General features: G+C 43.9%; 1 protein-coding gene across 3 annotated transcripts in view; it reads left to right on the top strand.

Annotated features, from left to right (window-relative positions):
- LOC144754798 (tyrosine-protein kinase STYK1-like) overlaps nt 1–27,802 on the top strand; it is a 317,694-nt gene that overhangs the window by 201,669 nt on the left and 88,223 nt on the right. For all 3 annotated transcript variants that reach the window (XM_078643012.1, XM_078643014.1, XM_078643013.1), the window contains 3 exons: nt 15,863–16,044; nt 16,814–16,897; nt 19,532–19,749. In XM_078643012.1, the coding sequence (XP_078499138.1) occupies nt 15,863–16,044; nt 16,814–16,897; nt 19,532–19,749 (484 nt within the window). The remainder of the gene's footprint in view (nt 1–15,862; nt 16,045–16,813; nt 16,898–19,531; nt 19,750–27,802) is intronic.

Below are 27,802 nucleotides of genomic sequence, written 5' to 3'. Positions count from 1 at the left end.
AAGAAATCCTTGCTCTAACTGACTGTAAAGTGAGTAGGAAAATGGTTGGACCACTAACCCCAGAATACATCAGAACATACTAGGAACACCTGATTGGTTGACCCCAGGTCATGTGACTTTTATTTTGGCCGAGCAAACCATCCCGCCCCTTCGAACTGGTTTGGTTCAAACAATTGCGCGAGTGACATGGGACCCCCTTCTTGCTGCGAGTCACACAAATAACTAAGGTGAGAACCGCAGAGAGCCTCTCTTCTTGGGCACGGTTTATCTAAAAAGCGCGAGTGCGAGCTGATACTTATTTTTCGCCGATTTCAGGTCCAGAGACCGCGGCGGCCTTAAGACGGAGCGGAAAGAAACGGCTGACAAAACGCTGCTCCGCTCAACCCATCGGTTGAAGTAAGTCCCGTTTATTTAAAGTTCGGTCACAGCAGACAGCCGGCGCACATGAAAAACAGATACTTATACCTTTCATTGTTTCAGAACCATATTCCTCAAGAAACGAACAATTCAGAAGTCATTTGAGCACGCGACTAATCGCTGCTAAACACGCACAGGTTAGAAAATCCCCTCTGGTGCTTGGTTTCAACTCCTTTTAACCCTTTATTTATTTTAAAAAACATCCAATATTTAATTTGCTGTTTTCTGCAGAGTGACACCCACCGCGCACACGACGTCTTACATAAAAAAAGACCACAGAAACCTTGAAATAGAACGAAACAAGGTATGCTGCATCCTTTGATGCTTTTAAAATTTTGGATTGAAATGATAGAGAATGGGTTGAGGAAGTACTTTTCTCTAAAAGTTCTTTTCCTCGTTTTTTCTTGCCAGAACAGTTCCCTATGGAATCGACTCATCCAGCCCTGATGAGAATCTTGTGATTCAACACACAGGATTCGAAACGCGTCGGCACTTACGCTTTGATTTATTCAGCATTTATGCTCTGTCTCTTTCTCTTTTGAATTCATTATGACACTTTTCAGAGCATAAGGGTCTGTGATACATGATCAAAAAGCATTGCTATGTTTGTTTAAATTATTAATAGCGAATGGTATGAATTTGCCAACATATGCTGCTTTGTTTATTTCTTCCTGGTAACTGGTCTAAATTTCGATTGATTGCTTTTTGTGTATATATATTGTGAATATTAAGTTTGTTTGTTTGTAATTCATTGTAATGTTCGCAATTTGTGTTTAATTGTTTGTGGCAACACGTAAAGTTGATATTGTCCTCTCTCTGACCAACTTAAATAATCAAAAAAGTATTATAAATATCTAAATAAAAAGACATTAACATGTCAGGATAACTAATTGATTCTTAGTTTTTTCCTTCATAATAAATGGCAAAAATAAGCCTAGAGGCATAGGTAAAATCCCCCTTTTTTTGCAATTTGTGGATTATACAGCATATTTTAAATTTGGCTCTCTGTTTGACTGATAGCCAGTGTAGTTTCACCAGCAAGGGTTTAGATGGGGTTCGAGGAGGGGCGTTCAGTACCAGGCGGGCAGCGGTGTTTTGGACCACCTGGAGTCTAGCCATCACCCCTTCACTTACAGACAATAGTAGGCCATTGCAATAATCTAGTCGACTTAGGACCAGTGCCTGTACTAATGTCCTTCTGGTGGAGTCTGGAAGCAATGGGAACACTTTCCGTAGCAAGCCAATGATGTGAAAGCAGGAGCCCACAACCTGACTGCCGTGTTGTTTCAGGGAGAGTTCCTGGTCCAATCGTACTCCCAGGTTTTTTACTACCTGTTTGGGCTCAGGGACTGGGCCAAGATCTAAAGGCCACCAGTCCGGAGTCCACAGGAGTTTGGCCTCACCGAACAACATGACTTCCGTCTTTCCAACATCGCATTGCAAATAGTTGGACGACATCCAGTATGCCACCGCTTTCATCCCCTGGGAAAAGGAGTTCCTGACCTCAGTGGTGAGAGATTTAAAAGGAAAGAGGAGTTGGGTATCATCCGCGTATGATACCGGGATGAAACCATATGTTCTCATGATGTTAGCCAGGGGTGCCACATAGATGTTAAAAAGGGTCGGGCTCAGACAGGAGCCCTGTGGCACCCCTTTAGAGATCTCCACCTCCTCTGACCGATATCCTCCCATAGTCACACATTGGGTACGGTTAGATAAGAAACTCCTCAACCATGCTAGTGCCTTGTGTTCCAGGCCGATGTTAATAAGCCTGGTAGTCAGGATGTCATGTGACACGGTGTCGAACGCCGGGGACAGATCCAATAGCACCAGGATCACAGAGAAACCTCTGTCCTGGAACATATGTAGATCGTCCGCGACTGAGATCAGGGCGGTCTCGGTGCTGTGCCTAGGCCTGAAACCTGACTGAGAATAGTCCAACCCTCCTGCTGATTCGATATAATTAGACAGATGTTGATTAACAAACTTCTCAGTGAGTTTGCTTAGAAAGGGGAGCAGGGAGATGGGCCTAAGGTTAGACAATTCAGTCCAGGGGGTAGCAGCATTTTCCCTCAAAGGCCTGACCAGTGCCCTTTTCCACCTTAGAGGAACCTCTCCTGTACTAAGAGAGAGGTTTACTACTTTCTGGATCCCAGGACCCAGATCGGCAGCGAGCATTGGCATAATACGTGCAGGGATAATGTCTGTTGGGCACCCATTCTTAATCCGGGTGATAAGTGATATCACCTCCTCAACGGAGATAGGAGGGAATGTTGTAAGGGAATGAGTGGAATGAGGTTGTTCTTCCATACTCTTTGGGGGGGTGATGACTTCCCCATGAGATTGGTTGGCACTGATAATTTTATCGTATATACCATCTATTTTTTTCAAGAAAAATTGGGAAATGTCATCACATAATTTCTGCGACGCCACTTCTGCAGTTTCACAGGCTGCAGGTTTGGTAAATGACTGCAGGATTTGATATAGTATTTTCGGGTTGTTCCCAGCCGCAGACAGTTGTGATGCAATATGCCCTTTACGTGCGGCACGAATGGCTTTGTGATAGGCCGCCAGGGAATCCTTATAATTTTTCTTATTTTCGACCGAGCGAGATGCTCGCCATTTCTTTTCTAGTTTCCTAGTGATTTGTTTGAGGGATCTTAAGTGCTCCGAAAACCAGATTTCTTGTTTGTAAGCTGGGCGTGGTTTAAAGATTTTTAGCGGGATTATATCATTAATTGAATCCGCAACTGCACCTTCGAGTCTGGTCAGAGCAGTTTCTACATCTTCCATGGGGCCAGATATGGGTTCATTGTATCTCTTTTTAAATGCCTCAGTAGTCAATTTGTGCCATGGTCTCCTTTTTATAGGTAGGGCAATGGGCCCTGTACGGGGCAGGTTGATGGTAGGGAAGTAGAATTCCATGACAAAATGATCCGTCCATTCTACCTGGTATGAGGGAATACACTTGATAAAGGGGGAGTTAGATAAAATTAAATCAAGAGTGTGCCCTGCCTGATGTGTGGGGCCACTGTTGATTTGTTTTAAACCCAATGAGTCAAGATCCGTGAGTAAGGTCTGTGCCTCATAACAATCCTTTTGCTCACTGTGGACATTAAAATCTCCTAAAAGTAGGAAATCATTACTATCAAGCACATAAGGTGCTAAGGCCTCCATGAGCAAGACAGAGAAATTAGTACACGGGCCCGGCGGGCGATAAACCAAGGCTCCTCTCTGGCTCTCTTTAGGCATAGAGTCGATTTTAAATATCAATAATTCTAATTCGGGGGTATATATCTGATCAATCACAGTGACATTGAATTCCTGTTTATGTACAACTGCTATCCCCCCTCCTATCTTAATTGGCCGATCTAGTCTGATTATTTTATAACCAACTGGAATTCCCAGAGTTATCGCTGGAACTAAATGGGGCTTTAACCAAGTTTCTGTGAGGAAACATAGGTCCGGTTTTTCTGATGAAATAAGGTCCCATACTTCAGAGGCATGTTTCGACAGAGACCTAATATTGCAGAGCAGATTTTTACTCCCTGGGGGTCTGCAAACGCCCATCCTCTTACTAGGGGCTGTGTGGCGTTCTCTTAGTGCCCTATCAGATGGTTTAAGAGCGGGGTCCCTATCTTCTGGTAGTACGTGGAATTGTGCTTTACAATAGCAGCATGCAAACGGGCCCTCTAAGCTAGTTCCAACCCTATTGCCACAGGTCATTTGGAGATGATCTTGGATCTCCAATAATACCTGGGAGGAGTAGATTCTCCGTGTGGTAGTGGGGGTCCCAGAGGTATCGGTGGATACTGCCATAGCCCTCGCCCCTGGCCACGTCCTGTCGTGGACGGGCGCAGACGGGCAGGTCTTTGGCTTGTCTTAGGTGCCGTCTAAGGCGCCCCGCTGCGCGCAACCGCTGCGTGCTAGATCCGACGAGGGGCTAAATAGCCCTCAGAAGTGAACAGCTAGAGCGCTAACCGCTCGACTTCCTGTGGGTGTCTAGCTCTTGCCTGCCCCGCCCTCCGCACTACGGTATTGGCTACCGAGTCGGACCGGGGCGGGCAGGCTGGAGTATTGAGCACAGACAGCTGACAAGTGAAATGCGAGTCCCTAGCAGCACCGGCAAAGTGCAAATGGCAACACAGTGAGTACAGTTAAAATTAGTAATCAACTTTAACAGCTATCCGCCGAAAGTACTAAGTGCTGGGTACATCTTATAGTGGTTTTTAAAATTATCAATCAATTTTAAAAGTCGTGCGATTTAAGATGAATAAAACAGTATTTTAGCAGAGCATCCCCTCTAAGTATGCTAGCAGGCGCCAAGCGGGGTCCGGGGAAGCTGCCACCGTCGTCCCTTACCGCAATGGTTTGTGCCTCCTCGCAGCCTAAATAGCCCTCAGAAGTGAACAGCTAGAGCGCTAACCGCTCGACTTCCTGTGGGTGTCTGGCTCTTGCCTGCCCCGCCCTCCGCACTACGGTATTGGCTACCGAGTCGGACAGGGGCGGGCAGGCTGGAGTATTGAGCACAGACAGCTGACAAGTGTAATGCGAGCCCCTAGCAGCACCGGCAAAGTGCAAATGGCAACACACAGTGAGTACAGTTAAAATTAGTAATCAACTTTAACAGCTATCCGCCGAAAGTACTAAGTGCTGGGTACATTTTATAGTGGTTTTTAAAATTATCAATCAATTTTAAAAGTCGTGCGATTTAAGATGAATAAAACAGTATTTTAGCAGAGCAACGCACTCCATTACATCGCATGACAATGCATCGCATTTTTAGAAACTACCTTTACAACGCATTCCCTTACATCGCATTATACCTTTACAACGCATACCATTACAACGCATACTATTACATTGCATTTAAGGTAAGTATTGGATAGTATAGGGGTAAAAATTACTATTCTAACTCCAGGTGGTGCAACAGTAGGGTACGTGTTGGATAGTGTAGGGGTGAAAATTACTATTCTAACTCCAGGCGGTGCAACAGTAGGATTTGTGTTGGATAGTGTAGGGGTAAAAATTACTATTCTAACTCCAGGGGTTGCAACAGTAGGGTAAGTTTTGGATAGTGTAGAGGTACTGTGTGTTATAATGGTATGCGTTGTAATGGTATGTGTTGTAAAGCCTGCATTGTAGTGACATGCGATGTAGTGTCATGCAATGTAGTGTCATGCGTTGTAATGCCTGCGTTGCAGTGACGTGCATTGTAAAGGATGTTGCGATGTAATGACTGCGTTGTAAGTGTAGTGGGATTTAATGGTTGCGTTGTAAAGTATGTTTCCCCTCCTAGCGATTACCTGCTACTACTGAAACATTGCATAACATAACCAAGTTTAGGCTGAGAACAGCCAAGCTTTCAGCTATTTCCTAAAACTGAGGTGATTCAATACTTTCCGTAGGTGAGTGGGCAGATCCATAGCACCGGAGCTATAGCTCGAAGGCAGCATTCTTCTTTGCTAGCCATTTCGAAATGGGGTACCACAACCATTTATGGTCTGCTGATCTTAATGCCATGGTGAGGTAATAGGACTGGAGCAAGGAAAACAAATTTGGCATACCCAGCTTATTCATGATCCGATGAACCAAACACAAAGCTTTGAACTGGATACGCTTCTTCTCCGGAAACCGGTGCAAAGGGTGAAATTAAGGAAGACTGAACAGAATTTTGGCACTTGATATAAAATCTTGCTGCCACATTGTGAATAATCTGCAGTCTATTTTCACATGTCTAGTGGTTCCTAAATACAGAAGATTGGAGTGATCAAGGCACAAGATGATTAGAGACAGAATGATATTCTTCTGCACCAGTTAGCAGAAAAAGACTATAATGCTTATAAGGCTTCTCAGGATGCCAAAACAGCCAGACATCAGTGCTTTGACTTGTGGCTCAAAAGATAAGGAATCGTCCAACCATATGCCCAAATGTTTGACAGTCGATTTGGGCTTTGGGGCGACTCCAACAGGGTGGGCTGCAAGCAACCACCTCGCTTTGCAAATGTTATCTAGCACAAGGATTTAAGTTTTATTAGCATTCAACTTTAAACAGTTGGCATGCATCCATTCAGCAACGGCTGACATAAAATTTTTGGAATTGACAGAAACCTCTTCATTCCTGGCAGACAGGGATTTTATGAGCTAGGTATCATCTGCGTAGGTTACTATGTTCTCCCAAACAAATTCAACTCTTCTGCTAGTGGCGTTACATAGATATTAAAGAGTGTTAGACTCAGGGCCGGACTGACTACCGGTCAGTTTGGAATGCTGCCGAGCTGCTGGCTCATTTTATTGCAGTGGGGGCTGATTTCGTTCATAGAGACCTGCGTGTGATTCGAAATACTAAACGCAAAACGAATTTCGTTTAGTACACGCAGGTCCCCATCAATGAAATATATCCCCAGCTCAGCAGCATTCCAAACTGCCCGGTAGCCAGTCAGGCCCTGGTTAGACTTATGGCTGAGCCTTGAGGGACACTATACTCTAGGGTCCGCTTGCTAAATGTAACGGGTTGAGATGTCACCTAGAAAGACCGATCCTTTATAGAAGAGGCAGGTTAAGCCACATTTTACCTCAGAACCGAATCTCATTTTTACGGCTCAAGAGCACCTCATGGGACACCGTGTCGAAAGCTGCACATACAGCAGAATAAGCGCCACAGAACCTTCCTCATCATGTACCTGCCGAAGCTCTTTGGTCACGTTAAGAAGAGCAGAGTCTGTGCTGTTGGCAGGTCTAAGCCATTCTGCGAAGGACTAAACACCTGATACTCTTGTAAAAGTCTACCAAGAGATTATCATGTGTTTTTCTACCACTGTAGCCAAAAAATTTAATAGAGAGATGGGCCGATAATTTTCAGGCAAGGGATGATCTAAGATAGATTTTTTAGAAGCGGGATAACTTTTGCATGCGTCCAAGCAATAGGCACCATGGCAGTGGAGATAAAAAATGTGTCTAGGCTTCAAATATAGCGATGAGATTGTCGTCAGCTGTTAGCACTAGGTCTGGCTTTATTGGATCATCGGGGGATACCAACTTTACCTTGCGCATAACATCTCTATAAGAATCCACATTCAACAATTCAAACTCTGCAAGACTGCCACACTGAGGCATCTTACCGATCTTTAAAGTCAAACGTACGAAGCTGTGGCTAGAGCTCTCATCAGGAAAAATTAGCATAAATATTGTTAATCTTCTTCATAAAATAACCTGCAACCCTTTTACATGTTTCGTCCGATGCTTCACAGAGATATGAATTCACGTAAAGCTCAAGCAGGCTTTGAACTATGGTAGAGATCTCTTTAGGGGGATTGCCACTTCTCCCAAGTGTATCCGCATAAAAATCAAAACGTGCCAAATCTTCTTATGGTAAACTTTAATGCCACTCATATAGTTCTTTTTTAGCCATAGTTTCATAATATTTCCTCACATGCTTTCACCTTACACCATTTTTTCCTCAATCAGTTGCACGTTAAACCAAGGGCAAATGACCTCTTTTTCTGCTTATTCGTTCCCACGGGAATCATAGCATCCAAAGCTGATACTAGTCAAAAATTCTTCTTCTTTACTGCTGTCTCAATATTTAAATCAAACTTAGGAATGCTCCTCTGGATCAAATTACAAAAACTATTGATATCTAGTTCATGTGATTGCCTGCCTATTTATGTTTTAACTTCTTCCAGGCCTGATGCAGAAGATGCTACCAAGTTTATGGAAACCACATAATTGTCTGAGTTTTCAACTGGAAAAGGCGTGGACACCTGCAGATTTGGCAAATTGGAAAAGACAAGATCCAGCAACTGCCCACCTCATGTGTGAGACTCATTACTAATTAGGACAACTAAATAGACCCAAGGTCTCTGATTGAGTACTTGTCTGGAGCTATTTGGCTCAAAGTGCAGGTTAAGGTCACCAATAATGTTAAAATGGCCCAATTCCAGAACCACTGGTGAGATATATTCTACCAATGTTTCCCTAAAATGTTTTTCTGGCCCACGGGGTCTGTAAACCAATAAATCTGAAAAAGTGAAATTATTGTTCATTTGACCCTGAAACAGTACGTTTTTACACTCCAGGACAGTGAACTGATCCAACCGGGTGTGGACAGGCACAGCTGGGTTTGCCTTTGGCGCGCTAGTGATGCGACTGATGCGGCGTAACCTATGCTTGTCCACACATTAGCCCTATTTTTATAGCGCATTGGGCTTTTTGATGTGGACGTGTGCAGGCTCACTACGGCCCAACACCTTGCTGCATGGCCTTACCAAAGTGTACCCCTCTGCAAACAGCTTTAGAATGAACACACCCAATACAAGGGAGCAAATAACCAACTCCTTTCCAGACCCTTCCCCCCGAAATAAAAGCAAGCAAATTCAAACTGAACAGTTTTAAACGAATTACAAAGTTTTTAAAATTAAGGTATAGCACTGATTCTGTAGTATAAATCACAAGCAGTAGCAGTGGCACATACCCACATCAGCCTGATTTTTATAGTGTTTTGGGCTCTTTGAGCTGGACGTATGCCGGCGTGCTAGAGCGCAAAACTTCTATGCTGCGTGGCCCTACCAAATTGGCCGGAAAATAGTGTACTTGTCTACAAACAACTGCGGAACAGGAGAACACCACCACCACAAGGGAAAAAACAACCAACTCCTTCCAGAATCCCCTAAAATAAAAACAGGCAATTTCAAACATAAGAGTTGTAGATGAATTAAAACGATTTTTAAAACAAGGAATAACACTGACTTTGTAGGCCAAATCACAAGTAACAGCAGCCAGTGTAGTGTCTTCAAGCCTCAGCCCAAACATTCTCCAAAAGTTGGATTCTGGGTTTTCTGTTGGTCTCTTAAAATCCAGTTTCTGGAAAAGCATGTGTAAACAATTAAAATAGTATTGGTAAAGTAGTGTGTACTACCCAGGGTTCCTAATGCAGTACTTCTAGTACTTTGCTGTCCGTGTTGATTTGGCGAGATGCTCCAATACTGCTATATTTATCTGGGAGCCGAAAGAAAAGTCTGAATGAAAAATGTCCAACACCGCTCTACTTTGTCAGTTAGAGAAGAGTATTCCCTTGTGCCTTAGACTGAACAACGATTTTTTTTTCTGTCTCCTCTGCACCTCTGCTCTTGGTTCGTTCACACAGAGGAGGCATTTGTTTTTTCTTACAATGGAAAGTGTGATTGGGACAGTTTGATTTGTTTCCTTAGCTTGCCAGAGACCCAGATCAAGTCCTACAAGATTTGGATCTGATTAGGAATTGGTAGAAATTGATTACCATGACTTTGTGTAAGACAGGAGCGACCGGTGCAGGTAACAGCTGTTGGGCAGTGGGGCGGGTTACTCGACAGACGACAATGAGGGGGAAATTAATTATTTATTTCATTTGCCTTCGTCGTCGTCTGTCGAGTCGCCTCTCACCCTTTCCCACCGCTCTTACCTGCACGGGCTGCTCCTGTCGTCTGAATTAGTTGGGTGAGACTGGAACCCCAAGAGTGGATGCTTTCGAAGGTATGTGAGACATTCCATTCCAAACATGCAGGTGTTTCTTCAGGATTATGTGGTGAGCCATATCTGCTCATCAGACCCATGAGGATCAAGGCCGCTGTATGGCAGTAATCAAGTGTATCCAAGTTGTCCTGTCTGAGGTTTGGCAGTACTTCTCTTGCTTGTCTAAAACTAGACTTGAAATAGGTTCTGTGCTTTCACATCATTTTGTAGCTGTTTTGATTCTTTCATTTTGAAGCTTGACAAAAACAGCCAGGCTTAACGACATGATTTCCCCATCTCTTTATTGAATACATATTTTAGGTTATGACGAGCATTACATTCTTGCTGTAATGTCTTTTTCGATCACACCTTCATAAGTGGTGATCAGAATAGTTTTATGACAGGTTAACATCTGCTTGCCTATTCCAAAAATTGAACGCTGAAGTGAACAAGAAATGACTAATTGTTAAATGATAAAAAGGCTTTTTGCTGCGTTTTCCGGTGCAAAAGTCACAAGGACATTTTAACCCTTTAAAAAACTCCAAGGGAATGATGGTATGCAAGAGAATTACCAAGGGGGCAAGGGGCGAAACGAGGATGCCGTCTTCAATCCATGCTTCTTAAAGGTTTTTATAGAACCTTATGCAGTATTCATAAATAAAGTGCGACTTGGAGAAAAGATTCTTGCCCCCTGAAGTTCTATTTCTGAAAAACTGATTTCTTAGTCGTTACACCAAGGGCCTCTCCTGTGGTCCAGGCAAACCATTCAAGGGTCCCCCATCCTTTCCTGTGGCCCCATTCAGCCCAAGGCCAATGAATATCTGTGAGATATGGGAAACTCAGAGGCCCCTCAACACATTCTGCCGAGGAGACTCATCATTTTGCGCTGTGCCACTGCCTATACCACTCAGAGCCTCGCAATATAATCAGTTTTGCCGCTTCATCTAGGCACTTTGCCACTCCAGTCACAATGATAACGGCTTTTTGGGTCAAAGGTGGTTTTTCAATTGTTCACCTTTAGACCAGTTCTATTGTGCCAAAGAAACACAGATTCTTGTAAAGCTATTATAGCTGCAAACTAAAGTGGAGCAGAAAACCACAGTTGGGAGCCTGACATACTAGGACGAGAGAGCCTACTAGAGTCCTTGCATAATATTTTCCAGTGGTTGTTGTTGGTGGGCCACACTTCTGACTTTCAGGAACCAAGAGTTATTTTTCTGCATCAGACTTTGATACAGAGCACGAGAGAAAACAACAGAAAAGAGAGAAAGAAAGCGGAATAGCAAGTTAGGAGAACGGGGAGCTAGGAAGATGCAGGAATGAAAACTAACAAGCAATGTTTGTTGTTGATGCTGTTTAGTAAAAAATAAGGCACAACGACACAGCAGCTGTTGATGATCTTGTCATTCTATAGGCATTTGCATGCTTCACCCTTGCCTGTTTAATCTAATCCATCGGGCCTCCTCCAGTGCCCTAGTGGTAGGAGGAGCACACAGGGAATCCTAATTCTGTAGAAATATTTATATTTTTGTATGCCAGAATTAAGAGGAGTACATACACAAAGAACACATCAGCAAAAATGTCATGAAAAGATGTAGAATCGAATTAATCAAACAGTTGATAGCAAACATCAACTACCAACAAAATCACAAAGTAACAGATCTCCACAAGAGAGTAAACGTCACTTAAAAGACATTACATTTATTTTAGAGTTGATGAAAAGGTCAACGTTTCGGTTTTTATGGCGTCAATCCATTAGACCATCATCAGGACAATTGTTTTTTTGCAAAGAAAGACCCCTATACAAATAAAATACAATTTGTTACAACACTTGTAAACAAAAATTGTACTGTCAATGAATTTCATTGATTAAAAAGAAAAGAGAAAGGAAAACTGTGTACGATAGAAAAAACCATGTGCAATGTTACAAAGAGATAACATTTCAGTGCCAAAGATCACATTTGTGCACTTCCCAGAGGGAAACATGCTCATTGTCTGTCACCACCATCACCCTAGTACTTAAGTAACAGAAAGGGGGGGGGGCTTACTTCTGTGTTTGAAAAACCGTGGGTGAGGCCTACACATAGAGTGTGGCCCAAACTTGAAATTGCGGCCAGGACCGTCACTGTTGGAAGCAATAGATGGAAAATGAACAGGGGGATATCAGTTAATCCACTGTTTGATCCTGATCTGGATTAAAAGAAGTACATGGATCATTAACCAGTAGAACACATACCTGGTGGGCGATATAGATAGATTTCTTATAGAGACACAGCATGAGGGGCAGAATGCTCTTCAATGCGTTGTAATACGTATTTCTGAAAGAAAGATGGCTGCATATTTAATTTTTTAGGCTGTGCTGGCATTCTATGTACAAACATGAAGACTAAGTAACATACCTCACCACATGTTTATAACCATGGGTATCTAACCGCCTTGATTTCACTAGGTATATGATTTTTAAGATTTACATACATCTGTGTACAAGTCGGTGGAACAGATGTCCTTTCATAGACCAAAAATGTTGCTTCTTTCAGAAATTCGAATTACAACGCATTGAGGAGCATTCTGCCACTGTATGTACTCCTTTTAATATTCTGGCATATAAAAATATAAATATTTCAACAGAATTAGGATTCCCCGTATATATCCTCTATATCATTTATTCCCATTCAGTGTTGTTGTCTTTAGACACTTTGGGGTTTGTTCGCTGATGACTTACCCCTTTAAGAGATTCTAATAAGTACAAATTTTGCATAAACAAAATCCCTTGTAGACAGTCTTTACCCTTCTTTATTCATTGCCCAAGCCTGCAAGGGTGTAATGGGTCTCCCAGACTAGTCACTCTAGTGGTAAGAGGGCACAGTTTTGGCAGAGTAGTAACCCGTGAGCCATACTAAACAAACATGACCATTTAAGCAAATATTTTTACTTTAAAGATGATGGGAATTAATAATTTACTAATTGGCTTTTCAAAAAGCGTTTTCTATTGCAGGCTTATCATTTCGTAAGGCTATCAATAAAATGTTCCTATTATCCAACCCTTTGTCAGTTAATTTATCAATGTTGGTGGATGAAATATTGTGAAGACCACATCAGGCTTTGCACCTGGGAACTGCAAGAGGTGCACAGCTCTCAACTCACTAAAGCCTCTTGATGGCTAAGGGCCTGGTTTACAGTTTGACGGAAGTAGTTACTACGTCACAAATGTGACGGATATCCTGACCGCCGTATTACAACTACAATATATGGAATGGAATTTGTAATATGGTGGATAGGTTAATCATCATGTTTGTGATGGAATAACCCGTCCGCCAAACTTCAAATTATGCCCTAAGTGTTTAATTTACTTCTCAGAAGCTAAGTAGCTAAATATATCCATCAATTAAAAAGGAAGACTTCCAGGAAAGAATGGCGGTGGCGATCCGCCTGTGATCCGACCCCTCCCGCCACCCAATACCCCACGCCATATTACTATGGCGGGGGGACCGTGACGAACGGAAAGACCGTCCGCCCCTTTTCCGCCCGGTCGGGTTTAATATGGTGGCGGTGTCTGTTAGACACCACCATCCATATTACTATGCAGGCGGGGACATGCCTTTACGTGGCGGCAACGCCACCATGGAAAGGCATGTGGTGTTTGACATTGGGGGCCTGTTGAGGGCCCCCAGAGACTCTGGGGGGTGGGGGGTGCACATGGGGGGTACCTATGGTACCCCCTAGCGGTTCCATGCACAACATGGCAGGCACCGCACAGTGCCTGCCATGTTGTGCACGGAAGTGCACAACATGCCTTCCTGGCATTATGGCAGGTAGTGCTGAGTGCACCACCCGCCACAATGACAGAAATGCAGGATGCGCCCGCCACTGTGGCAGGATCATGCTAATTGCCCCACGGGACCCCCACCCTTATGGCTGGCGGTCCCGTTTCCCGATAGGGTGTCCATCCGCCATCCTAATGACCCCCCTTGTTTTGTTATTCCTTGATGGCTTTTGGCTCCCATCCTTTCTCAAAGTCTGCTCCTCCTCAAAAGCTAGAGAAGAGCATTGTAGGGACTCACAGAACATTTTCTTGAATTCTTGCTCTGGTTTACACTGATGTTGCATCGCTGGTGCTTTAACAGTGCAACTTAACAATTTGATCACATTCATAGTTGACTCATTTCTAGTGCAACCATAAAAAGAACAAAAAGAGCAAAAAGCACTCAAATTGACCAATAATTTTCAGAATAGATAAATGATCCAAGCTGCTCAGAGTTTTTGGAGAAACGAGATCCCTAAAGTCCAATTTAATTTTCTAAAAACTAAAAAAAAAATCTAAATATTGTGTCCAGAATAACGTATTTGAAATGCAACAATCCCTAATTCAAACAAAGAGTGTATTTGTATTATTTTATTTATTTATTTATTATTAAATTTATATTGCGCGCAGCTACCCGTAATGGGTTTCCCGGCGCCAGGGACAGACTAGAGAAGAAAACAAGCAATTGCTAAAAGAGGAGAAGGAACAAGAGCAGTGACCGGACTAAAACAGAAAAGTTTTCAGTTTTTTGCGAAAAGCAAAAAGGTTGGTCTCTGTTTTTAGCGCCAACGGAAGAGCATTCCACATCTTCGGCCCCAAGTGTGCGAATGAGCGGCCTCCCATTTTTGCCAATCGAATTCTTGAACTACAAAATTGGCTTTATTTGATGACCTGAGAGAACGACTGGGCTGATATAGCTGAACGAGATTGTGCAGGTAAGTGGGGGCAGAACCCTGACGAATCTTAAACAAGACACACAAGGTTTTAAAAGCCACACGATCAGGGATTTTTAACCAGTGAAGGTCACACAGGGCTTGCGTTGCGGACATTCTCCGTGGAACATTGCACAAAAGGCGGGCAGCTGAGTTCTGTACAACCTGGAGTGTATTCATTGTAGCTTTATCGGCTCCTAGATAAAGCACGTTGCCATAGTCGATGCGGGACATCACAAGGGCCTGAACGACAGTTCTTCGAGTAGACTCAGGCAACATCCATAGGATCTTCTGCAACCAGCGTAAGGTATTAAAGCAGATTGCAGCAACCTTGGTTGCCTGTTGTCGCATCGAGAGTTATTAATCAGGCTTTCCCTTTATCCCGCCGTCCATCCACTTTGTGATATACTGCAGAGAGCCTTGAAGAGGTTCACATGAAGAAGTTTACTCAAACTGTATGTGGCATTTTGCAAAATAGGCAACTGAGTCCTCTTGCAGTTGTAGAAATCACTAGGGGCTGTCAAGGGAGGGTGCAAAATTGCTTTGAATCATTTCTGACATCAATCTCCATGGATCAGCAGTGCTGATATAGTGTGAGCGCTCTGCGCTATTTACCTGCCTTATACACTTGTTGGTGTCCCTTATCATCTGGCAGAAAATTTGCAGTCTCATGTGGGATGAGACAATAAAAAATAAGTAAAGCAAATTTTAACTGTGTGAATTCTTTTAGTATTAAAAAGGCAGTGGCCACAAAGTTATTTTCTATAGGTGATCCTGGGCTTTAGGGTTCCTCACCGTAGATCTCACCATTGTTGATTGATTACTTTGTCTTCCACTCTCATCTGTCTTTTTCTTCGCTTGAATCTTTGCATTTTAAGTGTGATGTGAGTCACGCCGACTACCTCTGCATTATCATGAAGGCCATGTGAGTGAGTCAAGTCTCAGCCATAACCCACACCTTTGAAGCATGTTGAATCAATGTTAGCTAACGGAAAGCATTTTCTTGAACGTGGCTCATTTTCTATTATTGTGTACTCTTGTTATCTACAACTCACTGACCGTTCAGTATCCTCATTTTGCATCCTAATTTATTATTTTTGGTATTTAAGCATTAGGTTGATGGGAAACTCGATTCCACAAATTATAATGCATTCTCCGTTTGTTGATGAGAAAGTTCTTCTTGCCATAATAAAAGTCACCTCTCAATCATTTTCTTCCTCAGAGACCTCAAGCCCTGGCAAAGTGAAGGAGTTTCACAATCTCATTGAGTTTCACATCCGGGTATGCAACCATAGCAGCCTGGTGAAGGTGCTCTGGTGTCAAACAACGGTCCAGCCTCTGCGACTTTTTCTGGCAGATATGGATCCAGGAAACCTTCTCAGCTACCTATGGAAACTCAGAGAGGTTAACAATTATATCATCTACCTTTTACACTAATCATAGCTAGTTGTGCACTCTATGGTGTTTACTATATACAGACTGTATTTTTGTTTCTATGGTTTCAGCAAAACCCATTCATGATAAGCACACATGAATCAAATGCAAAATAAAATGGGTATTAAGAAGGAATTTTAGAAGTTCCTGTGATGTAATTTCTGTAGTTGTGGGCATAACATAAAGGTTCATTGGGTGAGAGTGGAGCAAACATGAGAGACCTGAGAATAGCATGCAGATGCACCACAAGAGCAAAGATAAGGAGGTGACAGATTGTTTACTTGAATGAAGCTGCCCTGTCCATTTGCTGCCAATACAGCCTTTGTTTATTTTAGGCCAGAGAGTACATATCTTGATGTTTAAAGAGCCCCATGACTAGGGCTATGTTGCATACCTTCGTGTAGATGGGACTTCATACATCATTATTCAGAAAAAAATGAGTGTTCCTAAATGTTCAATAGACCATCGGGAGCCCATAACAGCAGAATCTGGAGGTTTCACGTTGCTGTTAAAGACTGTATCCTAACAGCTTCCTTTTAAGCAAATTTGGTTTTGCGAAGTATATTTTTCAGCCTGATTAAGAATTGGGAATAGGTTGGGAGTTGATATGCTAACAATGAGAAAAAATTATAGACAAAATTCCATTTGCTTCTTTTTAACATTTGCAGAATAGTAGAAATTCTCAGAAGACAGAATAGAAGCCTGCTTGTAAGCATGTACTGACATTACCTTTTTGCAGGGCGACTTGAGGGAAGAGGCGTGTACCTATGATCTCACAGAGAAAAGAGTCTATTCAATGGCTTTGCAGCTAGCAAGGGGATTGGTATGTATGGAGCACAGAATTATGATTTAATTGTAAAGAATGCACTAGACTAAAGACAGATAAAGTGAATTTTCTTTGATATCTAGGGGTGACACAACAAAACTTTAAAAGGGTACAGTGTATGATGACTACCATTGTATTTTTCTCTAAAAGAGTATTTGCTGTTGCTCCCTATATAGAGGGTTTGTGTTAGGCGGTCGCAGAGAAAATTTAGAACTACTCCTATCTCATTCTCTATTTGTAATTATGTGCTGAGCCTCCATTTATGATGCCTGCAGAGAAATTCTGGCTACCCCTTTCATGTATGTAACATTCTTAAATTATTAGAAATGTCTTCAGCTAGTGTAGAGGGCAATGGGGTGCTCTTCCTCCAGTGGATGGAACTTCTCATTCTTTTCAACTGAGGAGGACAGGTGCTTCGAGCAATGTCCAACCCGTAATGCCATTTGTGACCTCCCTTTGTATGCATGTATGTATGTAACTGAGCTTATAAAGTGCCTGGTTACACTGACCAGTGTGTCCCTGCGCTAAAGTATCAGCCCCCACAGCCTCCCACGTAATCATAGCATCCACCACCCATACCCTCGCTTTTGGTTTCGGACCACCTGATAAGTATCCTAACCATCTTGAAGTCCATTGGAACCAAGCTACACCGATTGCCCACTCAGGGCGAAACTCATCTTGAGTTGCAGAAGGATCTGGCCTGGCAGTTCGGGCTGAACTGTTCCTATTGGCTCAGGGTCAAGACGGATTTGCTTATGGCTGGGTCCAAACGGAGGTGGCATGTGGACAAAAGAATGAGGGGTTGTAATGCTACCCATGCTGCGGGCTGCAAGTATCCTCCTGTCATTTTTTGTGTGCTTGACATCCCAATGTCCATCTGGATAACCATCCTGACCCAGACCACCATGGTAGCCAACCTAACTGTCTTACTAATGATCCTGATTACCACCCTATAACCATCCAAACAACTCTAATGAACATCCTGCCCATCATGATACGAATCCTGACCATCTAGATAAGCATCCAATTCCCTCTCCGGATAACCACCTTGAAACATTCCTATTGATCAGTCATCCAGGTAACCCTACTGACCACCCTGATACCACCATCTTAACCATCCAAATGACCATTCAGACTATCCAGATAACAATCCTGATGAACATTCCGATATCCATCTTCATAATCTTCTATCTAGCCCTCTTGACCATCCTAATAACTATCTTAATCATCCAGCTACCCAACTAGACTATCCTGAAAACCATCCTAATAACGATTGTGTTACCCATTCTGATAGGTGTCCTGACAACCCTGATCACCAACCTGAAAACATTCCAAATGACCATCCAGATAATCATTGTATCCAACCTAATTACTAGCCTAATTAGCCGGATAAGGATATTGATTTCTAGCCTGACGTCTATCCTGAAAACATCTTCAAAATCTTGATAAATCATCCTGGTAATCTTCAAGAAAACCATCCTAATGCCCATCCAGAAAATCACACCTGACCACCCTAATAATGATTATCCTGGCCACAGTAGTAACCATTCTATACATCCAAAACCATCCCAACCACCCTGAGGAGAATGTTAACAATCTAGAAAACCATCATGCCCATCCATATAGCCATCCCGGTGACTCTTTGGGTAACCAGCACTCTAACCTTCCCCATAACCATCCTGACAATTGTAATAACCATCCATAATACTAACCTTACCATCCCGATGACTATTCTCAGTATCACCATGATTGCCATTGTGATTATGCTAAATTTGGCAGAGCCAGGGACACGTGCAGCAGCACAGAAAGAGATCTTCCCAGACATTTCCTGGGATATCTCTTCCTTGATCCGGGCCCTGACCCAGAACAAATTCTTGCAAGATGTCAGCAAAGAATTGTATGGAAGGACAGCCCCTCTTCTATTATCCTTCCATTATCTTTCAACCCTGAATTGGTATTCAGGGTCGCCATGGAGAGAAACATTTTTTACTCTGCAGAACCAGTCAAGAGAATTCCTTAAAGAAGAGAAAGGAGAATTTTCTTGACTGTATGAGACTGAGGGCTCATACTGGAGGTGCACAGCGTGATTGTCTTTAGGGACAATAGCGACCTACATTTGCTTGAAACACCCTGCAGAGTTTGCTGTTGATAGTGAGGAGGGAACCATACATGTGGGCACGTATGTGCATTTGGTGAAGGAAATCATAATCGCCATGACCCGCCTCCCCAATTCATTCCTTCACTTTTCTTCTCTCCCTAGTTAGATAAAGGGTTAGGAGCAACTAAACATTGAGTCTTTCTGAGAAAGATGCCCTGGTGAGATAATGTAACAGACGTTGGCACAGAGTCGTGGAATTCAAAGGTGAATAACCCATCCAGTTCAGGTTTTTTGTTGCATGCTGGGATTTGTAGTCTTGTTTAGCTAATATAGAAAATAGTACTACTCCAATTAAATTCAATTAAAAAAATATTCCTGGACTGAATGAGATACTCATGCTTGAAATTGGCAAACCTGAGTGATCTTCTGAGTCATTGTGCCCAATGCATTTCAACATTCTTTGCTTCTTGCTTTCTGTGCCTTCCAATGCTGGACTTTCATTTAAAAAATACAGAAACATTATTGTCTTCCAGGAATATTTAACCGGAACATTAAAACTTATCCATGGCTACGTGGCGGCGTGCAATGTCTTGATTGATAAGGATATGAATGCAAGGCTCTGTGGCCTGGGCCTGGCAGCGGAAGTTTACAGGATGGGAGCTCTGTCCTATGGCAAAGACGCAGAAGTGCCCATCAAGTGGCTGGCACCGGAAAGGATCCTGAAACGGATAATCACAGAGAAGAGTGATGTGTAAGTTATGTACCGCGTTCCCTGTTTAATGTATGTGTGAGAGAGTGTGAGCGAGAGAGAGAGAGAGTGAGTGTGTGTGTGTTTGTGTGCGCGCGCACACTCAGTCTCTTTCATTTGTGAATCTATACCAGCAACCAGAAACTCATGAATGGAAGCTTTTGGGATACATTTTATTGTCTTCAGAGTTTTGCAAATACCGCCTGCAGAGACGCAAACCCATGTGACGTGCTATTGTTTATATCATTGTTGAAAGCTAAAATATATACCAATTTGGGCCTGTTTATGAGTTGCAGAGTGAGGGCTCAGGGACTGAATTACCGATGCCAGACAGGATGTATCCCCTCCCTCAGAAATCACTCCACCGAACCCTCCAAACTCTGTCTGTACATTTCATGTTTTAGGCCTTAGAATGAGGAATTCTCCACAGGTTATTGTTGGAGCCTCTGACTCATTGGGGGCCGTGTAGTGGGGTTGGAGGTTCAGACGCGTGTAGGCGGCAGTGCTGGCTCTGCTGTGGGTGGGGTTGGAGTTTTGAATGCCCCCTGTGCTCTGAGTAGTGGTGTGGGCTGGGTAGAGAACCTATGCCAGGGCTGGGGCCCCAGTGGTTTTACAGGTTAATTTCCATATCTGGTAAAACTGGGCCTGGTTTTCCCACACCTGAGTATTTCTGAGTGTGCCTATAACAGGGCACTTGGAATCTACTGGGGTGGTATTTACGCAGGATATATTCGAATTTTTCAAATGTATGTGGTTGTGGAAGTGGTGATGGTGTCAATAATATTGTTGGTCTTAATAGTGGTGATGGTTGTAATGGTGGTAGTGGTAATGGTGGTAGTAATCACCTAAATGCAATAGCAGAGCTGCGTGAAAACAACAAAAAAAAGTTAGGTGACCATCTAAAGATCAGGATGGCACTAAGTCCTGCCAGAACATTTTTAAACAGCCTATTGTAGTTAAAAAATATATATAATAAACATTTTAACAACCAGGAGATCTACCTATTGCTTTTGCCCATGTTTTGCAGCATGAAAGAAAAAAAATGAAAAAGAGTACATCTAAATTTTTTTGGCGTTCACGTCATAACAATGCGAATGCTCAGCATGATGGCATTTTATTTTATTTGCGGGTTTATATCGCGCTTGAATCGACTCCCGGAGGAGTATCTCTGCGCCCTAGGAACACCACAAGCACAGTCAGGGGGGAACCAGAAGAAGTCAATATTGAAACAGAAAAGTTTTAAGCCGCTTCCTAAACATCAGATGTTCTTGACACTGTCTGAGAGCTAATGGGAGACTTTTCCATAGAGCGGGCCCAGCAACAGATAGAGCTTTACCTCCATGCCTGGCCCTCTTTGCACGGGGTACACACAGTAAAGACTGGTTGCTAGATCTGAGGGAGCGTACAGGGGAGTAAGGTATGAATTTGTTTTTTAGATATGCAGGGCCTAATCCGTTTAGGTTCTTGTGGATTAGGCAGCATGTTTAAACTTAATTCTTTGTCTGACCGACAGCCAATGTAATTTGTCCAAGAGAGGTTTGGACGCAGATCTTGGAGGGGCGTTCAAGACCAACCGGGCCGCAGTATTTTGTACGACTTGGAGTTTGGTCAGTACTCCGTCATTAGCAGATAGCAGCAGGCCATTACAGTAATCGATACGGCTAAGGACAAGAGCCTGTACCAGTGTTTTCCTGATGCAGTCAGGGAGTAGGGGGAACACTTTACGTAGAAGGCCAATGGCGTGGAAACATGAACCCACAATGTAATTGCTGTGCTGCTTCAGCGAGAGCTCATGGTCTAGCCGAACTCCTAAGTTCTTCACTACATGTTTGGGGGCAGGGACTGGTCTGAGGTCTTGCGGCCACCAGTCCGGAGTCCATAAGATTCTAGCCTCCCCAAACAGCATGACTTCGGTCTTGCTTACATTACACTGTAGGTCATTAGATGACATCCACTGAGCCACAGCTTTCATGCCCTGAGAGAAGGAATCTTTAACCTCGGTGGTGAGAGATTTGAAGGGAAAAAGGAGCTGCGTGTCATCCGCATCAGATACTGGGATGAAGCCAAAGGCTCGCATGATTCTAGCCAGGGGTGCCACATAGATGTTAAAAAGAGTTGGACTCAAACAGGAGCCCTGTGGCACCCCCTTAGAAATCTCCACCTCCTTCGATCGATATTCACCCATGGTGACACATTGGGTGCGGTTGGATAAAAAGCTCCTTAGCCAGGCCAGAGCCTTATCCTCAAGACCGTTGTTTGCCAGCCGACCTGTCAAGATGTTGTGTGACACAGTGTCGAACGCTGCCGACAGATCTAATAATATCAGGACAACGGAGTAGCCCCTGTCCTGATACATATGCAGATTGTCCGTGACTGACAGTAGGGTAGACTCTGTACTGTGTTTCGGCCTAAAGCTGGATTGAGAGAAGTCCAGGCCTCCTGCTTGCTCAATGTAATTGGATAGATGACGGTTTACATGCTTTTCTACGAGTTTACCCAAAAATTGTAGCAGCGAAATTGGTCTAAGGTTAGACAAGTCTGTCCACGGAATTGCAGTGTTTTTCCTAATAGGTCTAACCAGAGCCCTTTTCCACTCCCTAGGGACCAGACCTTGAGACAAGGAGAGATTTACAAGTCTCTGAATCCTAGGACCTAGTTCTTTGCCAAGCATGGGCATTATTCTCGCTGGAATGGTATCAGTTGGACACCCACTCTTAATTTAAGTGAAAAGAGATGCTACCTCTTCTAAAGAAATAGGGGGAAATATTCCTAGGGTATGGGTGATGGAGAGAGGTTCTTCTTCAATATGTGGTCTTAATTTATCTCCACTAATGGACAGGTTGGAGCTGATGATTTTTTCATAAATCCCATCTATTTTTTTGGTAAAGAATTGTGAGATTTTGTCGCATAGTTGTTGTGATGCTAACTCGGAGCTCTCTCAAGCCACCGGTTTAACAAATGGTTGGAGGATTTGGTATAGGACCCTCGGCGCAGTTCCAGCAGCTGTAAGTTGGGACGCAATGTGATTCTTGCGAGCCGTGCGTATCGCTTTATGGTACCTAGTTAGGGCTTCCCAATAGTGGTTCTTATCATGTGCCCAGCAGTGGCCGGTGAGTTGACAGAGTGGTGAGCAGGGGGGGGGGGTTGGCAAACAGGTACAAGGGGGAGGCAAATAAAAACTAAAAACAAAATAACACTTACCGGCCCACATTGCCGTCCTCGCTTCCCCAAGCACAGACTCCCAGAGTGCACTGCGGCTAATCCAGTTGCTGCTTTCATGCTGCTGAAAGCAGTCAGGATGGACGTGAGCACTGATAATTTGCACTCCCACAGACTGGGAGCTTGTGCCTGCTCTCTCCAACCCAGTAATGCAGCTGGGGTTGTAGAGAGAACATCACTGCACATGTGGGTTTTGCTGGCCTGGGCAGCCGGCCAAACCCACATGCGCAGCCTGCAAAATCCACAGGCGCAGTGAAGGCAGTGCCCAACACTTCGTTTCCAGCCTGTCACCACCCTGGCCCCACCCCCAAGCCTAGAGAAAAATAAAACGATGATTGTTTTATTTTTTTCGGCTGCTGGCAGGTGGGGCAACGCTCCTCTGCCATAGCGAAGGAGCCGCTGCTGCATATTCCTGTTCGGACAGCACCATGCATGCACACGTGTACGGCATGAGGTGGCTGATATTTTTTATTTTTCTCTTTTCTGTTCCAAGATGGCTGACAACATCACATAGTAGACTAAAATGCATTTTAAAGAGCACTGTAAAATAGACATCAATAAAAATATGATACTCAGACTTGTGCTAAATATTGCCATGCTAAGTATATAAAGATGCACATTCTTTTGTCAGGAGATCTTATCTCGACTGGACACTAAATGCCTCATACAGCAATTCTGATTCAGCCTTGACTAACAATATATTTTTCGTATTTGTATGTGTCCACTGGTACGATTTCTTAAATGGGTATTTTTATTTGTAATATATTGTAATGATTCATCAAACACAACAACTTTTAACCTATCCATTTACCTACCTACCTCCCTACCTAAAGTCTATTAATCTAACTAATGTGCCTGTCACACTTTCGTCTATTCTGTGTGGGGGGGGGGGGGGATGCCACCCCTTTCCAGAAATATAAAGCTGATGTATTAAGACATTTAAGGTCAAGCTACACTGATGGCAAAAACGATGCAGAACATCGGAAAGGTGCGGCCCGTTCACCCCGACTGATATATAAGTGTGCCACTGAGGAAGACACAGCTTACTATAAGATTGAGAGGATCACACCCACAGTAATTCACATAAGAGAAAATTTCCATCCCTATTTATTTATTTCATGCAATTTTATATAGCGCAAACTTTACCCGAAGGTGTCAGAGTGCTTTACATAAGAACCAGTTGCAAAACATAAGGACTTAGGATTACATGTGTTATATAAAAGATACAAACAGAAAAAATTGCAAATGTACAAGATGTAAAGTCACACAAGGAAGAGATACAAACAGAAAGAGAAATTGCAAATGTACAAATAGTAAAGTCACCCAAGGAAGAGATACAAATGGATATACTCTAAGAGTCACATAGGAATGGTAGAGAGTACAAAGGTCTACTGCATATACTAGCGATTAGAGTTATCTCTATATACAGAAGAGTAGAGTTCCATTAAGTGGGGTCGGAGGGGGGACGCAGTCACAGCACCAAGGGAGGGTGGAAGGGATACAAGGGTATGGAGAAAAGGCAAATCAGAAAAGGGGAGAAACATTTAAGGATCGTCAAGGGGGAAACAAGAGAAAAGGGTTAAGGACGAGGGAATGGACAAGATGGCGGGTCAGGGTCCGGAGAAAAGCAGCAGAGAACAGCAGCAAAATGGCAGCCAGGACAAAAAGAAAAAGTAAAGAGGTCCATGAGAGTCCGTGGCGTAGTTTCTTTCATTCGAATGTGGCTGCAGGGCTGCTGCCTGCATCTGATGTTTTCACGGCCCCGCTGCTTTGTTTTGGGGAGGGGTGTGTGTTCCCCGAGGGCCGCTCCGCACGGGCCCTCTCTGCTGGCCCTGGATTATGGGGGCGGCTGCAGACGCGGGGTGGCCGGGGAGCACGGCCAGGGCTCACCTTTCTCGGCGGGGGCTGCATGGTGATCCTGCAGGTCTGGGAGAACCATAAATCCCTGGTGTGGAGAGGAGCCTCCGGCGCGGAGAGCCCGGGCTCCACTGCAGAGCTGCCCGGGGCTGGAGGAGCTGCAGTTGCTGGGTGGCAGGTTGGACGCCAGGCTGACGGGCTTACCACCCCCACAGGCCCCTCTTGGCACAGCATCGCTGTACTCTCCGGTGTCCAGCCGCACGACCTGGGGCAGCGGGTAGGAGCTGATGAGCTGGTCTAGGGGCAGAGAGGCTGAACTCCAGCGCACCTCCTTGAGCAGGGGCACGGCAGCATGCTCCATTCCTGGGCTGCGGTCGGCAGAGAGGTCGAGCACTGCGGTTTACTTCTTTTCGCTTGTGGACAGACATTGTTTCCCTTAAATTGCATTCCTTCAAGAATTACTGCCGTCAGCAGTGACCACTATTTACTGACATACCCATCAGGGCGGTTTCCTTGAATCTCTGGACTTTCCGCATACAATAGGCTCAAGAAGAGGGAGGACATCCTGGCAGCTGCAACAGATCAAGAGATTAACCCACAGCTGCTTTAGCCCTGATTCATTAGAGACTGCTAAGGGTTTGACTGGGTCAGAAAGTAGGCCCAGGCACCTAAATAAAAGTGGCCCCATTAGGGAATTAGGCAGCTAAAAGATTGGCCCATGTCTGCAATTTAATGCAGTTTTAGACTTTGCAAGATATGGAAGACTGCAGTGATCTGAGCTTACTCTAGGCAATATTTGTGGTAAAATCTTGGAAATCAACAGTACACACTGGTCCACCAGAGCACAAAACAGGCCCACAAACAGATCTTAACCTGCTGTGGAGTGAAACAAACAACCTGCTTATTCAATCGCTATCCAATCTTCTCTGTGACAACAATTTAGCCCAACATTGCACAGAGGAAACGCACTGCAAAGAAGCTACCTTGTATGAAAAGAATTGGCCCCTCCGTCCTCATACTTTGAATTGATTGTTGTGAGGAGGGGATCACTGCATGAAATAAATTCAGGCCATCCGATAATACGCTATTTATAGAAAAAGCTGAAATAGCAATGGACAAGAAAGTAAAAACGTTGGGGTTCTTTTTTAAATTGTCTTTAGCCTCTGAAAATCTGGCTAATTCATTGATCAAACCTTTGCTTAATTTGAGCCAGTGGTTTCCAGTGCTCAGCACCAGCACTTAATTCTAAGCACCAGCACTTGTGACAGTCTGCCACATGGTGCCACTGTCTGCCAAATTTGGGAAAGAGCATACAACAGCTCTTTATTCATTTAATATACATTAACAATCACTAATAGGTGCTACCCAAGCCATTCTTATAGCTTTGGAGGCCTTGAATAGTATGGTACTGCAATTGTCAGCGCTGGCAGGGGCAATGGATGGTGCAAGCCTTGGTGTTCTCCTGACAAAGAGCCTTGGCACTTATAGTTTTATAAATTAACCACTGGACGGAATTGCGTCTCTAATATATTTTATTATCAAACTTTGGGCCTGATACAGAGTTTAGTAGAATGGGAACACAGCCATAAATCGGTGTTGTTCCTTTCTCACCAAACTTGCAGTACTCTAGTTCTCAAGAAGTGGGGGAACCCCTGTGTTTACAATGATCTTAAATTCTGCTGGCTCTGCCACTGTAAATCCCAGATCTGGAAGTCCTTCAATGGGACACCATGTCACAGTGATGGCCATCCAGTTCTGTTGAGGACAGGGTGACCGTAGCTCATTTCTCTGCCCAGTTCTGTCATATGATGCGTGGCATATACAGGCAGGCAAAATGTAAATTTCCCCCATGCGCAGGGAGAAAACTTCTTGCATATCTGAGCCATATGTTTTTTGTATTAAGAAAACAATCTCCCGCTTTTGAAGTTTATTTCACCCAATACAAAAAGATTTACCCAATGAGAACTTGAAACATGGCACCCACTAGGCATACCTTCAGTGCTGTAACTGAACTGAAGCAGCTTCCTTCACAGCATAGCAGTGCTTAATTTGTAAAATATGAAGTGCAGGTGCTCACATTGTTTTTAGAAAGCCACACCCACGTTCCCAGCTCTGCCCACAACCTCCAGTGGTTCCACCCACTTCCTTTATTGGCCACACCCACAAGCCTGAACACATTAAAGTTACCTCCTCACTTGTTGAGTTTTGCAGAAAGCTGAAGACCTAGTTCTCCACATAAGCACATGGAAGACCTTACCCCTACACACCTGCCCAAGGGCCTGGATACCTTCTCGGGTGATTAGTGCACTATATGAATCACTAGGACCGAAGCTGCAATGTCTGACGAAGACATATGACGCACCTCCCACTGACTCCCCAAAATCCAAGATCCAAGGGATCACGGGTTTCCAAAGAGACCATCCTTGCACGAAACCTCCTAGACCGCCCTTCCTCACCACCCTACCAAGGGCGCCCAGGGGATAGAACCCCGGCAAAAAAGAGCTTTCCACCAACTGCATGCTCATCAACTGCAGATCGGCGTCTATGCATGCAACCAATCTAGCAGAAGCCATCCTCCCGCAGGACATTGACATTGCCTTCATCACTGAGACTTGGCTCAATGAGCTCTCCTCACCATGCTTAGACATGCTTGTGCCCCCAGGTTTTTCCATTATTAACAAAGACGGAAAAGACCAACAAGGGGAGGGATAGCTAACATTCATAAGGACAACATCGCCATCATGGAAATAGGCTCATGCAAGTACAACACCTTTGAATGTCTTACCGCCAACATAAAGACTAAAGATAATGGCTCACTACGCTGCCACCTTCTCTACTACCCACCAGGCAACACCTCTGCATTCGGGGAATATTTATCCGACCTGATTGCTCACTGTGCACTCGGAGATGCCAACAACCTTGGTGATCTTAACCTGCTGTGGAATGAAACAAACAACCTGCTTATTCAATCGCTATCCAA

This window comes from Lissotriton helveticus, chromosome 5_1 (assembly GCF_964261635.1).
Source record: "Lissotriton helveticus chromosome 5_1, aLisHel1.1, whole genome shotgun sequence".
Taxonomy (NCBI): domain Eukaryota; kingdom Metazoa; phylum Chordata; class Amphibia; order Caudata; family Salamandridae; genus Lissotriton; species Lissotriton helveticus.
This window is presented reverse-complemented; position numbering and strand designations above follow the sequence as displayed.